This window comes from Trichoplusia ni, chromosome 7, assembly GCF_003590095.1.
Source record: "Trichoplusia ni isolate ovarian cell line Hi5 chromosome 7, tn1, whole genome shotgun sequence".
Classification (NCBI taxonomy): domain Eukaryota; kingdom Metazoa; phylum Arthropoda; class Insecta; order Lepidoptera; family Noctuidae; genus Trichoplusia; species Trichoplusia ni.
In genome coordinates, this window is record NC_039484.1 from 10,264,982 (window position 1) to 10,282,775 (window position 17,794).

Here is a 17,794-nt window from a genome sequence, read left to right on the forward strand (position 1 = left end):
TTCAGGGGAAACATTAGCATTCATTATGCATTCAGAATGTAAATCATGACTGTGTGTACATGTATTTTCTGTAAGCGTTTTGCCGTATAAATGAAAACTGCTGTCATTTGTTTACGGATCATATGTGAAGATGATGAATCAACGAACAGAGCTGTATTTGAAATATACATGTAAAAACCCTCATGACAAATTGAGAGGGAAATACGTATAAACTCTCTTTAGAATTCCTTAATAAGTAATTAAGATAATCTCACTTAGATTACTCATATGAAACAAAAAAAATCTGAAAATACCAAAATAAAGTTTATGGCTTTGTCAAAATGTCACTTAATTTGATTGTTTAGTGTTTATTTTCTTATCGATTATGCTAAAACCACAAGACAAATGAAGAAGAGGCTCACCAATATAAATTCAGCAGTGTAAGTAAACGATTTCATATCAACAGTTCCAGACAATTACGCGTCTTAAACTTACACAGTACTTTTACGCAAAGCCGCTCTTTCCGTTGAAGGACTATCCACTTTTTGCGTTTGCGATTGCATACATAAACTAATCGGATAGCGCTAATTAAGGTATAATCAGTCTCAATCAGCCTTGACCGTCGACTGACGTAACTTTGAAACGTTGGTTTATTCAGTGATTTATTTGCTTGGAGTTTGTAGCAATAGTAATGCTGTGATAGTAGTAGTGATAAGAGGATTATTAAAATGGACCACTAGCTTTTAGTATTGAGAAGATAGCAATGCAGCGTCAAAAAAAGGAGGCTGAATAATGGGGCGTTAGGTGCCTTCTAAAACTACGAAGTATTACTTTAACTTGTAGCGGTGGGCTTTTTGTCCATAGAGGAGTGCTATTTATACTATGACAGTTACCAAAGCCCGTTCCAGTAGCGAATGTTTCAAAGATGAATTTTTAGGTGGGAATAAGCAAAGAATATGGATATATAACGGTTACATAGCGCAAACTGTTTGACCTTGACAACACCTTTCGTTACGACAGTAATGTCGAAAGGCTTACAATAATACTTCGATTTATCACACCGATAAGATAGATGCACAAATTTATAACACCGGTTGTAAACGGGTGCATTGCATGAATCCCATAAGTACCAATGTATTATCTTAAAACACTAGGTTTTTAGATTTGATAAGGCAAGTTTAAGGTCGATAAGTCGATATTATTATTGATATCGTGGGATTGTGGGAAGAATGAAATTTAATGCTAAATAAATATGTCCGAATCTGTCCCGAGTGGTTGAGATCACCATAACAAATCCACAGAGCGCGTCGTGTCGCGGGTTCTATCATCGCGAAGGACAAGCATTAGTGTGGTCCACGAATGCTTATCCTGTATCTCTGTGCATGTCACTGCAATGTTTATGAAACCCCCCGCGATACAAGGATTCCTTTTCAAAAGCAAAAACCTGAGTGAGCCTATCTATTTAGGTACTAATTAGAGCTATTCATAAAAGAAGGATCTATGCAGGTGTACCTCGATATATTTTCCACGGCTGGAGATGTCAGTGATGCGAATTGCGTTCGGATTACAAATCGCACGTGTTGAACTCAGCGTAAACAAAAGTGAACCGAATCGTTGCACACGAATCGCGTGATTACAAAATCAATTTTATTCTATTCCATATCGTTAAAGATAGGACTTTTACTTTTATTTAGAATGTTGTTATTCTATATTTATGGTTGAAAAAAGCATCAAAATTCAAAAATACTCCACATTTTTATTTTCAATTTCCAATTCCTTGCTTGTAGTGTTTAAAAGGAGGTATAATTAAGATTTTATTTATATCATACTAGCTCTTCGTCCGCGGCTTCGCCCGCGTCGAGGTCGGTTATATCGCGTTTCCAAGAGAACTCTTCAAAAGTCCGGGATAAAAACTATCCTATGTTCTTTCTCAAGGTCAACTCTATCTCTGTTCCAAATTTTATTAAAATCACCAGAACATCAGTTCAGTGGTTTAGCCGTGAAAGCATAACAGAAAGACAGACAGAGTTACTTTCGCATTTATAATATTAGTAGGGAAGTAGGGATTCCAAATGTCAAGCTCAAAAATGCCTAAGACAATCGTAAAAGTGACTTATGAGGAACCTTACAATAATAGCTTATGTATAAAAAATAATAGAATATAATTAGTAAACAATAGTATGATGGGTAAATATAACCATGGACTGTGGAGTTATAAAACAGTGATGAATAAGTAATTAGTCGATCAGTCACGCACGCACGTAGAGGCGCTTGCCGCCTAGCGAGTACCACGCACTAACAGTTTGTAAACAACAACATAGATAGATAATCACGTGGAAAAATATATGTATGTTGGTAAAGGTAATTATTTTATATGAGCATACGATGATATTAAATGATGAACTAAACGTGTGTACTCTAAAGAAGTAAAGAGCAAATGAAAAAGATCGTGCAGGTCGATTTTACCTCTTCTTCTGCGTAAAAAGTTTTAAGTGTATACTTTTTTATAGATATTTATTATTTGATACAAAAACTACAACTTGTGGGCGTAAATGGGGGCTTGTGTGTGATCGGAACTTAGTTATAATAATATGAGCATTGCCTGGTCTCTATAAACTTACCTAAGACGTAAGATGAATAATGCTACGGAAATTCATCAAAATAGTATTTTCTATTATAAGAGATATAATAGTTGCATCATTCTAGAATAGGAAAGGTAAGCCTAGTTATTCATATTAGAATGTTTACTACTGTTCGGTGTTATATTAATTTATTAATAAATCTCGGTATTGTAAGGAAGCAATTACTTGTGACTACTTAAGCCATATGTGTGTATGTAAATATTGCAATATACTTAAATATGAAAGTTCCTATAATCTAGTATATACCAATGGGTAAACGGAACCGTATTACTGAACCGCTGTCTGCCCATCTGCTATAAGGCCGTATCCCGTAAACCATTATAGCTAGATTTTAGAAATAGTTAACTGAAAATGTACTTCTGTAACGGCCGCTTTAACAACAAATTCTGAAAATAAAGATTTAACAACAACGAAAGTTGCCATACCTAGTCATAAAAGGGTTCGGTGACAATCAACTTAGGTATTCAAAAGTATAATTAAAAAGTTGGCTGATTGTCTACTAATTATCATTTAGTCTTATGAAACCAAGGAGCTTGATTTTAAAGACAATTTACTATCAAAATATGACTTAAAAGAGGTGGTACTTGTAGGTGCATTCGTATATTTTACGTAACATATGAGTAAATATTATCCAAACGAAATTCTATGCAGAGATCAAAGGCGCACGTCACGTGGGCGGCCATATTGGCAACATGGCTACCGGGCCAGGGTCGCCAATCATAATTACACGACAGCGACAGAGGTATCCGATGACAACCAGTTGCACAATTACAATGACTCGTTAATTCAATTGTTGCTTTCGAATCGAGTGCCGGCACTGGTGGTATTGTGGAATGTTCTGGATCAAGGATCTGTGGTGATAACCTGATCACCTATGGACGAGTATGTGTGTGCATCGGGTGCAAAGGTCAATGACTGAGATTAACTTTGTAAAGCGAGATCGGTGATCTGACTTTTGTGCATACATTGCTGGGTTCAATCATGAAAGGCCGATTAATCAATTCACTCAGAGCTCTCCGTGGGGCATAATACCCTCCAAATTGCTTTATAAATGTGGGTCCAACATCCGCATTAAGTTCATCCAACCTTTGACCGTTCTAAGTATCAACCTTACTTTCACGTAGAATAATAAACCTTGATTGAAACCGTGAAATCATTATGCGACTTGTTTTATATCCTAAGAATGTTCGCAGTTAGATGCGTACAGCCGTACAATTAGCAAAACATTACAGTTTCCCTACATCCTTAAAAATGACCTGTTAGACTGTATTTCTTTACTTAAGTTACAAGGAGTTTGTATATGTTATTTGATGAGCAACAATAAGTGCGACAGGAAATTATACCCCTACAAAAATATCCCACTTTAGTAATAATAGGCCCCTGTACACCGGCGGAGTGGTTGCAGGCAGCCATGCGTATCGTCACGGGTTCGTTCCGTACAAAACACAGGAAGCGGCGCAGGATGTCAGGTGCGCCGGCGCATGGTTACCGCCTGATGTCATGGGTTCTGTCTATTGACTTACTTAGTAGGGGTGATTTGAAATCATTCTATGATATAATTTTGTAGATAGAGAAACGCACCATAACTGGTCACGACTTCCAGTTAATTAAAAAAACTAGATTGGAATATTTTTGTGTTTTGTAAAACATGTTACATTAAAAGTTTTTTGATCATTAGTAGGCAAAAACTAAATTTCATATATTTCATAATATAATAAGGAAGGTCTTTTCCCATCCCGATGAAATATCCCCATTATTATATTGTTTGTTCACAATCAATAACAACTCGCATCATAATATTATGTTCAAATGGAAAATTCCTCTATTTGTATTTGCGTAGTTACTTTTCCCATGTAAAAAGCCGCACATAACATAAATATCTAATTACTGTTATCAATAGACTATCCCTCAGGTAAATGTGTATGAGTCTTCCCATATTAATATTTCACGCAATCAGCGTGTAATCGATTGTATGATGTAGTTCCCACAATAACGCAATTTATTGTACCTATATATAGTATTAAGTTCTCGCGTTTACATTCTTTTTTAATGTTATTATTTCTATAGTATTATAGTGCACTATCTCTAGTGGACTGATGGATATTGCCTTTCGGCATTGAGTCCGCCTTATGTACCACAATTGTACATGAAAGTTTAAATAAATCTCTCCTTTACTTATCACTAACAATAAAAATAAAATTCTTACAACCCCAGTATACAAACAAATTAATACCAATGACAAACTAACCCATAATTATACGTAAGCTCTGACTTAAAAACAACCTGCGCATAATTGCACCCTTGTTACAAACCAAACAACTTAAATGTAATCAATTAAGTAATAACATAAAGTACTGTTATTATTTATACGGTATAATTGTAGCAGAAACGTGTTACTTCATGAATCACTTTAACACGTAATGTGAAAGTAATGAGGTGTAATTAAGGTGATAACAACCAGGGACCGGACAACCCCACTTTAGAGTTAAGCCGTTTGACAGGGTAACCCGTACACGGGGTAACTCATATCGCAGTGTTACCTTTTGTTCGAGTTACATCCTCGAAACCCAGCGAAATGGTTAACACCTTCATTATGGTAACCACGTGAAGGGGTTAACCCCTTCAATAACTTAACCCTTTGAAGTGGTTACCTTCACGAAAGGCTTTTATTCGTGTTACCCTGAATTACCCACTAAACTTGAGCTGCATACTTGCACCCTAGCGGCCCCTCATTGCTTTACTAAGACTACAGCTGATTTTCTTCTATCGCCGACGCGTCGCGCCGCGACTCGCGCCTCTCGGACAAACTACCTACGCGCGAAACGTCATATAGGTAACTAGCTGTTGCCCGCGACTTCGTCCGCGTGGTTAGAAGATATAAGTTAGGAATTTTTGAACGAAAGCCCTCGAAGATTTATATTTTTCTCCGTATTTGCCACATTTTCCATTAAATCTTCGCTCTTATTAGTTGCAGCGTAATTTTATATACCTAGCCTAAAACCTTCCTCGATTATTGGTCTATTGAACACAAAATGAGATCAAATTTTTTAGATGAAATTATTTATAATAATTTAAAAAAAATCGAATACAAGTTTTTTTTCATTTTTTGCATTTTCTGAGAAGATTTGACGGGTGAATTTTCGATTGAAAATTAGAGTGTTTTTTTATATTAATTCAAAATAAGGTGAAAAAATAAATATTTTTAATCAAATAAATTACAGCGTATTTGGGACACAAAAAAGTAAGTTTTCACCAAATTTAGTTACAAAAATAAATTTTTGTAAAAGATAAAAATAAAAAACCACAATCTTGGTTTTTTAGATTTTTCACATAAATTTTGAGGTTATGTGAAAAAAATGTAAACACAAAAGTTTTAAATCTTTTTCTTTTAGAACTTTGCCATTTGAATTTTTTCGATACGAATTTTAGTTTTGCCGGAAATCGATAAAAACCGTTTTTTACTCTTCAAACGTCACTCCCACCCCCTTCCCGACCTCAGATCACCCGTAAATTATTTTTCCTTTCATTTTTAGGGTTCCGTACCTCAAAAGGAAAAAACGGAACCCTTATAGGATCACTTTGTTGTCCGTCTGTCCGTCCGTCTGTCCGTCCGTCCGTCCGTCCGTCTGTCAAGACCCTTTTTCTCGGGAACGCGTGGAGGTATGAAGCTGAAATTTATATCAATTACTCAGGTCTACTGTCCCTTGAAGCTGTGAAAAAATCAAACTTCTAAGGCAACGCAATCAAAAGATACAGCCGTTTATGCCGCAAATTTTCGACACTTGCAAGGGAATCAAAACCTACAGGGTGCTTCCCGTGAACTCAGAATCTTGAAACTTGGTACGAAGCAACGTCTTATACCATAGATAAAGGAAAAATTACAAAAACCACTAATTTTTAGTTACATCATATAATATTTTTTTTTTTAATAATTTTAAACTTACTACCTATTTCCTCATAAACGCGTAGAGGTATTAAATTGAAATTCATACCAAATACTCAGGTCTATAATACCTTTAAGCTGTAACAAAATCAAACTTCTATGTCAACGCAATCAAAAGAAACAGCAATTTAAGCTGCATATTTTGAAACTCGCAAGTACTCGCAAGGGAATCAAAACCTAAAGGGTACTTCCAGTCGTCCTAGAATCTTGAAATTTGGCACGAAGCAACGTTTTATAGCACACATAAAGGAAAAATTCCGAAAACCTTAAATTTATAGTTACATCACATAATAATTTTTTTTTTAATAATTTTAAACTTACTACCTATTTCCTCATAAACGCGTAGAGGTATTAAATTGAAATTCATACCAAATACTCAGGTCTATAATACCTTTAAGCTGTAACAAAATCAAACTTCTATGTCAACGCAATCAAAAGAAACAGCAATTTAAGCTGCATATTTTGAAACGCGCGAGTACTCGCAAGGGAATCAAAACCTAAAGGGTACTTCCAGTCGACCTAGAATCTTGAAATTTGGCAGTAATGAACGAACTTTGTAAACCTTGCAGGTTTGTACGGAACCCTCGGTGCGCGAGTCCGACTCGCACTTGGCCGGTTTTTATAATATTCCCCTCCTTTTCTAATGGGTTTCATCCTACTATTTTTTCTTTGGTTTTAAAAATTATCGACCCTGGTCTACAAGTATAGACACGAAAAATATATATCACAACGTTTGAAAAGTGCGACAAGCAAAATTAAACTGTAAGATCATATCCACAATGATTTTTATTCCATGTTTAGAAGTCGCTCGGTAAATGCAACAATGGCGCCGCTGGGCGGTAAGATGTCACGTGCGCTCGTGGTTATACTATTTTCAAACTAATGTCTATGATAAAGAGTGCATATTGCATTGTCTTAGGTTGGAGTGGGTTACCCTGTTACAGTGTTACAGGGTAGTAAAGGGTAACCTGTTCGGAACAGGGTTCCAGTAATCCGTTCGAAGGTGTAACATATGTCATAGGGTTTTTTCTTGAAGCGCTTAAAAAAACCCCTTCAAAAACCCTTTCAATGAGTATCCGGCCGGTCCCTGATAACAACAAATAAAGACCACCTAGCGAGTTGCAAAAAGTTTTTATGCATAAAGCCGCATTCTATTAAACCTAAAAAACTGCAATAAATCCGCGACTGTTATGATCTACTTAAATAAAATCAAGGTCATACAAAACAAACACTACTTAAATAACATTTAAAAAACTCGAGATACACAACAGTCAGTACAGGTTGCATGCCAAGCTAATTAGTAAAAGAGCCATGAGAAATATTAACAATAGGAGTATTTTTCTGTCCCCTCTGACTGAATGGAAGACCTTTGCTTTTGAGATAACCGTAATAGCGGTTTGTCATTAACTGTAACAAAAGGTTATGAGACTGCCAAGAGTATGTAATTTACCGTAATTAATATATAGACCTGTTCTAATTTAGTCTGCTTGTTTTATAAGATGTAATGATTCTATGATGATAAATTATGGTTCGTCTAAATTAAATTCTATGTATGTACCTAAGTTGTGCAATGAAGTAATATTGTCTTCAAGAGTTAAATGTTTTTGTTTAACGCATTTATATGTATGTTATTAGATATAATAATTATACTGTATTAAGGTATGTTCTGTATTATTCAACGTATGAAACATTTCGTTTAAATGTATGCCATATACACAACTATAAACCTTGTGATTGACCCTCTGGTCAAAAGATGGGGCCCTTTCTGAAAATTATCAGTATTTTAGTATCATGCCATTACGTCACGAATACTCTCCTATAACGTAGATCAAGCATTAGATAGTATTCGAACCAGAGCTCAGCTTCTTAAACGATTTCGAACCATTTTCTCTCACCTGTGGTTTTGCACTTCCAAGATAGATGAACTAAGACTTTCTAACGATAAACGGTCTCCATAAAATAACGTACGTGTTACAGATATAAACACACCCTAATTTAGTTAGGCGAGGCGTAGTTGCGATGAAAACTAGGTCAAATAATACACTTGGTATTATTAGTCATAATTTTAAGAAGTTGACTACAAGTAACGGTACTATTGGTCTGTTATCAGTGTAATATAGGCAAAATTATATAGACTCAAACGATAGCAACAACTTCACAACTCTTAGTTTCTAACTCTTAGACGCAATTTCTTTTATTATTTTTATTTAAATACTAAAAACAAAAACCTCATTACTAAAGCCCAACTATACGACATAGGCCTATCCTATCCTTCATACATTGTCGACTATGAAGTAATTTACTCATGTTTTATATACAGGCTGTGCACAAGTTGCTATTACGTATAAACGTTATGTTACTCCAGTTGTTATACATATGTACACAATCGTGTCTGAATCTAGATGAATGTTCGCGATACTCACTGGCATGGTCGTCGTGCAACAGATTGTGGTATCTGTGCTGCTTCTCAGTCGAGTCGATCCTCATCATCACGCTGTTCACCACCACATAGCGACACTACTCTGTAACAACGACATAAACAAGTTAAACACCTAGGAAAGATGATAACTATGGATATCGTATTTAAATATTAGGTTCTGATGTTAATTTAAGGCTATTTTTTCGTCGATTTTGAAGTTTTTAGCTTTAGACAGGGGACATCCTGCTTAGATGTTGGCAACCATGACATAATGAGATTATATATTTCTTTCTCTCGAGGTGTCATATTGCAGCCCGAAGATAATACGACTTTTAATCTTTTTTCTTTTTACTTTCTGGGGTTTTTATATTTCAAAATCAAACCAAAAGCTATCCTGCGGTTTTTGAAGCATACCTGTGGACTTGTAGCATCGTGTATCATTTTAAAATTTATAATTTTACACAAAAAAAAATAATTTTTAAGGAGTATCCTATAGCGTTAATTTCTTCTCGGTCCTTATCCATGGGAATGATGATTTAAAACCGCGCTAATTTAGTCACTAGTTCTTTTATCTAACGTTTCTTAAGCGCTGGTTTGAAATCTACTAGAAAAAATACTTTTATTTAAAACAAAATTTTGTTGATTCCAGAGGGTTAACCGTAAATGATAACAAACAGACAGAACTTTCACATTTATAAATACGTTACGTTACTACAGTAGAAGTTATAATAGCACTCAACAAAAGTACCAACGTCGATTATTCAATTAGCCTCACCCACAATGATAAGATTTGCTTAGCGAATATCGCAATCAATTCAAGTAGGTTGCAAAAAACCTCTTTCTCAACCAAAGGGTTGTTGACCGGGTGTAATTGGGCAATTCAATTGATGTGACTGTTGCCTTTGTTTGCTTTTTAACTTACTTAATGGCCCTGGAACTTATGGTTGCGAATGTTCTTTCCTTTTTCGGTTGTAACCGAAGTTATGGTTGTATCGAGTACCTATATGTGTTTAGCCTTGTAAAGAGATAAAGTTTATGGTAATTGTACTTTTGTGCTTTTTTGTGAGTGAATATTTTGATACGTGTGTTTAAAGTAAATTGGTTATCTGAATTGAATTCTTGTAATAGGTATGTTTTGACTAAATCCGATCTGCTGCTGCTTAAGTTATTTAAGTAGTCAAATAAATGGAAATTTATAAGCTCCTCGAATATTCAATTTCTTTTAATCTATCATATTTATAATTATGCACAAGATTATTAATGTTAGAAATATCCTGATGATAATTTCTACCTTAAAATTTCATTAATCGCATAGAACAGGCTTGGTAAAGCATAACTCTCTCATTTAATAAAAAAGTAGAAAAAATAGTGTTTCGAGGTTAATGAGACCTACAATATTATAACAAGCTGAAATTAGTCTCTATCGTGACTTTAATATTTATTCATTAAAATATTATAATTTTATACTTTTTATTAAGGACTTGCGTGATAAATTTAAATAAAATTAAATTTAATAAAAGATTTTTGCCAAGTGAAAATAAATGTGCGTGATAATTACGATGACCTAATGAAACATTAATTTGTCGAATAAATAACGATAACGACCAATATCAAAGTCTCTAACTTTAACTATAATAATCATGTTTCCGTGTCAAGTACCCTTAAAATTTATATACTGGGATTCGAAATTAGTTTACATCATTGAAACTTAATTATAGTGTACAATCTGTATCTTCTCGATGTTCCCTATGGTTTCTAGGATCAGACAATTGGTACCTTACTGCAAGGTTTTATTGTAATTAGAAAACTGTATTATAACGTTTGATTAATTTGACAAACATATCCCACATTCATTACAAAAACTATTCTAAAATATGAAAGTTAGAAAATCGTTCGTCCCAAATCTATAGAAATTTCATAACCCAGTTTAATTCGCAATCAGAATCAACCTACATTTGTTAATGAAATTGGTCAAAACAATACTGTAGCGTTGTTTTAAAACGAGCATTTCTGCGGTAGGTGGTCTTTTACCGTAATTGGTGCATTGTGTTCAGATGAAATCAGCCTCGTTTTAGCTGGCAGTGTGTTTGTGCGGCACCGTGGAGTTTAGATGGTTTCGTTTTGACATAAAGTACAATAAGAAAGCCAAAGCTGTACCTACATTTAAATGCCGCGAGGGACAATTACATTTACTTCTATTTCTGCATCTTTATGTTACGATACGTTAAGCGAGATAGAGAGGGTTAAGTGAACTATGAAATCAGTTACAAATAAATAAAATATGATTGCTACTATGAAAATATTTTGCCAATATCCCGTATTGTATGTCCCTGTTTTTAGGTTGTAAAGTCTAGAAGTAAGGGAAGTAGTAGTTACAGTTATCTGAACGAGACTTCGTTTAAAGATTTATGCGTAACCTTGACAATGGGAAACAACACAACCCGGATGGAAGTATTTGAGGACATTTGCCTAATTGGTCTAAGATTCCAGTCAAAAACAGTATGGATTAAGCGAATTTAAGGAAACGATCGCCACAAAAGTTTACGCTTTACGTCGATGTGAAAAAATAAGCTTCCATTTAAACACCGATTTAAGTATAACTAAGATGTAATGTTAAGAAATATCCGTCCGTTTACTCACGACAATTTTACGAAAGCAAGCACTCCGTGACCGTGAATTTAATGTTAAGATATAAAGTAAATAACTGCACGACACCAAGTTGTTATGACGAATTACTTGCAATGTTATGTTTAGGACTGGACGTAATTGTGTTATGTAATATTCCTTGCTTTATTATATATATTCCTTATTTTATTCTTTCTAGACGTAGAAAAACGTAAGGAGGGAAAGTAAACCCCTTAGAAGCAGTGGGAGACACTAATAGCTCATTATAATAATTAGAAGGACGCTTAAATATCAGATACTTGTCAACAAAATGTATTTGACATAATTATGTATTGAATTGATTACTTAATTCAACTCTAAAATAATACACGATTTGATTAAAGTTAGCTGTCAGCCGCAATACTTAGTGCAGGCACTTACAGGGTGTTTTCAATTGAACCGATCACACTTCTACCCATCGTATTGTCCCGGAACCCACGATAACGCAAATCAAATGATGCAATCAAGTTTTTGTATACATTCACAAATTTGGCGCGAAACAAAAACGATGGCGCCATCATTGTTTGCTTTTTTCTAATTCCCGGCTCAATGCACTGCGCCAACGCACGCCTACAAATCTGTGCACGTAGTAGGGCTGACACGATATACAATTCATTATTTAATATAGTAAAAAATACAAAAACTTGTAAAGTCGAAACCTTAAAATAGCTGCATCATGACATAACTGGCATCGCAATGTATTTTGTTGATAAAACTAAATGTATCGAATGTCAACATATTGATAAGCGGCCATTTTGCACCTTGCTGATATCACACGTCCTTGCTATGGCCAGTTGAGAAAATGTAATAACTGATAAATGAATGAATGCAGATTGAATGTAACATGAAACAGTCTTTTTGATCGTAAAAATTGCTCATGACTTTGTAAATTACCAGATACTGATCATTTGTTTCTGATAAGGCATATTTTCTACATAGATAAAGTTCAAATTATCGAATAGATAACTAAAATCAATTTTCAAAACTTTAATCCCTGAAACTATTTTGTTATCATCAGAAACCGCGGATAGTTTAAAGTTTTTGTAATCATAATATTACTTGTCCGTTATCTTGTAATAACAAGACCATAAATAATAGCGTATACGTCATCATATGTGATAAATACCTTGATATTATCATAAACACATTCGTCAAATATTTTTTATTCGTTTTCCCGCTAAGGAAGACGGCAAGAAATATTAATTCTTCATTCTGTAAGACCACGATTACGTTATAATAAAAAAGTTACGTTTGCATTAGGTATTGTAGTTAATTGTACCTACCTATTACACAAATATATGTGTTTAATTAAATGTAATAATTTCAAATAAAAAATAATCCTTATCGAAACATAGTATTATCGAGTACCACTTCCCGGACGTCATTGAAACAACCAGCCAAAGTATTTTTGGAAGCTAAATATTAATACATTTAACCTTGACTTTTGTTGCCGTTACTATCCCACAGCAGGGCAAAGGCCTCCCTTAGACTTTTCGTTGACTTAAGTTAATAAAATATGAGTTTCGAGATTGTTAATTTTTTATAGCGGATAATTTAATTTACCTGATAAGAAATGCTTTTTTACAGAAGTTCAGTGTCAACCCTATGGCCCGGCGTCAACGTCGTCGCCTCACGCAGGCGCACGCATTCGGGGGCGTGCGTGACGCAAGATTGTTTAACATTACTCCTAGCGCCTCGTTGATAAGTCTTACAGCGTTTACATACGGACCAGGTACCGGGGCAAGTTATTATTAAGCTATTAGTGTCTTATTGCAGGGTGATGGTTCCCGTTTTCCATTTATCCCTAATCAATGTTGGACTGTCTATAGTTTCGTGCAAAAGGACTAATCCTTTAAGAATTCTGTTCTCAGGACTGCCGAGAATCTTTTTCAAATTTAAACAAACCGTAGTTTGCCTTGACTTAATGCATAAGCAATAGGATGGATTTTGAGGCGTATTACAGAAAGATCATCTCCAGAAGCAGACGTCAACGGGTAAATTTTTCCAACCTATTCACACATCAATGGCACATTTTTGGGGTCTAGTCTAGGTAATGCAGAGCACAGTAAACAAATAGTCGCCGGATAACCGCTTAAACCTATCCCGGTTGTAGGTAGACGTGTGAAAAGGTGCTTACACTTAAGCTTGGAAGTCAAACAGGAAGCTAAAGAGGTTGACGAACTGCGCTCTGTAAATATTTGTTAAGCAAACTTGAACCAGGATGATGGATCGAGTGCTTAATGGGATGCGAATGAAATGCACTGATTTATTTGCCATTACGTACGTGCTTGTAACACACGACGAACGTAATAATATGACGATGTACTGGGTTGGTGCTAGTTTTAACTGAAAATGAATGCAATTCTACGTTTGAGGACGAATAACGACTATGACTATGTATGTACATGTACATTTATTTATATATGTTTATCTATTGTGTGGACCTACAGAGGATATAAATATTCCTAGGCACAGTGCTTTGTAAATTTTCCATGTAATAAAATAGGATGACATCAACACAGGACTAATTGCCTTAGGTAATGACTTACACACACAGGTAAGTGCGAAACAGAATTGTACAATACCTATTTAATGTATATGCTATATATAATTTATGCAAATTAATATGATATTTGTCTTAATATCTGCGACGAAACGATATTAAAATCGTATCAATCGATATCGTATTGATAATGAGAGAAGGAAATACGATTAGTGGTACTACTTTATGTATTTGAAACGATGCCACGTGCCTTTCTTTCGTAAATAGTTGGGACTCCAGTACGAAGACGTAATACTATTTATCTATTTTAAGTTATATTACAAACGAATGGTTTAAACTACACTAAGCTGCTAGCTTACTTAAAAATTTTGCCAAGCCATGAAGGACCTTTAATTAAAATAAAAGGATATTCTTCTATAACTACTACATTCTAACAAATAAATGTTTCTTTCTTTCTTTCGAAATTAATAAAGTGCATCCACCGATATGAAAAATACAGAATATTCCAAACAGTCAACACATAGCCCGTCAAAACCTAAGTTTTTGTGCACGACAGCTAACGTATTAGCGTACTATAACTTAGCTCTACACTCACCACCCAAAGACCAGCTTAAACTAACACAGCCAATCTAAACCCTACAAATCGTCCAGCGTCCATCCGTCACGATTATCAGATGGCTCCAATTGGATACAATTAATCAATCAAGTGATCTCCATTGAGAACCTGCTGTGAATGGTGCGGTTACATCGACTGATGGCACAGTTTCTCGTCAATGTGAAACGTTGTGTGGCCATGGAGTCAGAGGGCCAATACGCAATAACGTAACAAACTTAATTTTAAAAGATGACTTCTAATATTAGGACCGAAAAACGAAAAGAAAGTGAATGATAAAACTAAATCCCTAGGGTAAGAATCATGCTTCGGCAATAAGTGTTCCAATCTATCAATCCTATTACACATTGCCTGTTTTTATAATTAAACTAGGCGTAAAATACTAAGGCACTTACTATTCACATGAAAAACTATTTGAAGGACAGCTATTATATAAAATAGTTAAAGCGATTGAATGCTCCATTGATTCAAACGGGCACACTTAGAAGTAGGTAGTGAGACAATAGACCATTTAACAAATAATTGCCATACCTCGTAACTACTATGTAAGTAAGCAATTGTGTTATACGAAGTATAATTTAACAATGAGTCTGGAAACGATTCAATTCGTTGTCCTTAGCTAATTTTCAATTAAATAATTGTTTGATTTGTTTAAAATGAGTAGTGGATTGAAAGTGTAGTTTCATTTTTACTTTTAACTAAAGCGGTAGTATTTTTTCGACATTTGATTATAAATAGCTTATGTTAAAGCGTCGCTGTTTTCGTGGCCCCACAGAAATATAGACGCTCATTGTATGCAGATGTGAAAGATGGCGAAAGTAGATCCCCTCGAGTGCCGGCGCGGGAATCGAACCGGCAAGCCTTTCATTTTGGTGCACCGTGGTCCGTGTGGTAACTAACGACTTTACTTGCATACACAAATAGTTTACATAAAATAAGTATGGTCGTGAATTTTTATGCACATAATGAGGTTTCTTTGCGAATTTTAATGAGTGTTACGCGAATTCAAGATATTTTCTCAAAAATGTTAAAATCTGGAATCTTTTCATAGCTTTTGTTTAATTGAATATTTATCTTCCTCTACAGGGAAAAAGTGTTCACGATATTTAAGGCAATCTAATAAAATAATGCTAAAATCCTGTTACATATTACAAATCAATAATCCCTCAAGTAGAAGACCATTCATCACTGCCGCGTGCAAATCAAGCTACATTTGACCAATCTAAATAGGAACCTCAATTTTGTCACGCTTGACTTTTGACTCCTTACATAACAGTCTGCAACTCCAGTTACAATAGGTCACTGTATTAAGATCGTTACATATTAATACGATATCTAACCGCTTTACCCACAAACAAAGCAATCAATCTTTATGAAAGTTGACGGTTGCGAGCGGTCTAAGCGGCTTGGATTCCGTACAATGTATGACAGTTGATTTATTTGCTTTCATTAAACTACACAACTTATACAAGACCTAGTAAACTAATAATAGATTTAATATCTACGCTGTCTCGCCAATAGACACAATAGTTATGTTCGTATGCACATATATGACTCACAGATAGGCCAATGGTTAAGTAATCTATTCATCTTAGCATTATCACGACAAACTTTTATTAAGACTAACCTCATAAATATATCTAAAAATTTTTTGTCTTTGTTGCCCTTGCAAAACATGCTTAATGACAAGTTATGAACTCAGGACGACTGCTTTGCATAAGTCATAAAAGTTACCAAACGATAAAAAGATTAAATACTAAAGTTCCAAGATTCATTATCTTAATTTTGATACGGATCCCTAAAAATAAAATAAACGGTGTCGAAAGGGAAACGAAAGTGAGTTGACACACGACGGTAATGTTTATGTAAGAGTAATTACACGGCTTTAACTTGTTGCTTCATGTTCGTTACACGATTTACTTTTCAGACATACTTTAACTTAAGCTGGAACATGTTTTTATCTCGGCCAGAAGTACAACTAATACGTCATAATGTGACTCAAGTATCGCTTAACTTTTAACTTCAAAATGTGAAAAGAATAGTTTCTATTTTATCTAGCCCACTGTGTCCACTGCTTTGCAAAGCCCTTCCAGGATTATGTGTTTGGGGTACATGGAATCAGACCGCGCGATAATCGTTAAGATCTAGAATAGTAGACAAAATAAAATTACCAAGCTGTTAGTTTACGAGTATGCGTCAGAAAAACTAGTACTAGGTGTCCATTAAAGTCTCCATCAAAGGGGCGTTCTCTAGTCACTGTTACAGCTATTTTAAGCTATTTAAGGACAAATAATCGTAACAATTAACCACGTCTAATCGAACCATTTTTAGTCATTTGTGTTGTTGGTTTTAGCCTGACCTACTTTCATTAACCTAAAACTGGGCAGTTCAATCCTACACATACGCCTACGTATTCCCTTATTCATAAACCACTGTAACGTGAATACTAAGAAACTTGACATAATAAAAAAAAATCTAAAAGTTGACGATGGTGATAACCTTTTTGAAGATGTTAGTAAGTGAAAATAATGTCCTCCTGAACGATTTCGGCCACGGCCAGTGTCTCTATACTCCAATAATTTGCGCATTTACATAGTGTACCATATGAAGAAAGAGGACAGCCCATAGTCATGAGATAAAACAAAAAAAGAACGTAACGTTACGGAACAAAAAAATAAAAAGAGTAAATCTAAAGCAAAATACGTGGTGGTGTCAAATGACATAGCACCTCCTTAAAAGGCGCTATCTAATTCACCATTAAACTGACTTTAATTAGTCATTATGCAGTCAGGAAGTGTCAGAGGCAAACCAAAGTAACCCATGCTGAAATAATTAATTACATTAACTAAATTTGTCGGTAACTGACCGGTTTTTGCAGCGATAAGATGCATTGCGTAGCGACCTTGTAAGTGAATGGCTGTTACTTAACAGAATCGATCGATACAGTCATCTTAACGGTAATACAGGATACGATTTATTACTTCCTCAAGGATGACTGTTGGAATTTTTGGGATTTCATTATTTAGTCATG

The 17,794-nt window shown here is 34.9% G+C and overlaps 1 protein-coding gene across 1 annotated transcript in view; it reads right to left on the reverse strand.

Moving 5' to 3' along the window:
- LOC113495774 (echinoderm microtubule-associated protein-like 2) overlaps window positions 1-9,111 on the reverse strand; it is a 43,702-nt gene extending 34,591 nt beyond the window's left edge. Inside the window, exon 1 of the mRNA XM_026874696.1 lies at window positions 8,988-9,111. Within this exon, the coding sequence (XP_026730497.1) occupies window positions 8,988-9,054 (67 nt within the window). The 5' untranslated portion in view covers window positions 9,055-9,111. The remainder of the gene's footprint in view (window positions 1-8,987) is intronic.
- Between the last annotated feature and the right edge of the window lie 8,683 nt (window positions 9,112-17,794).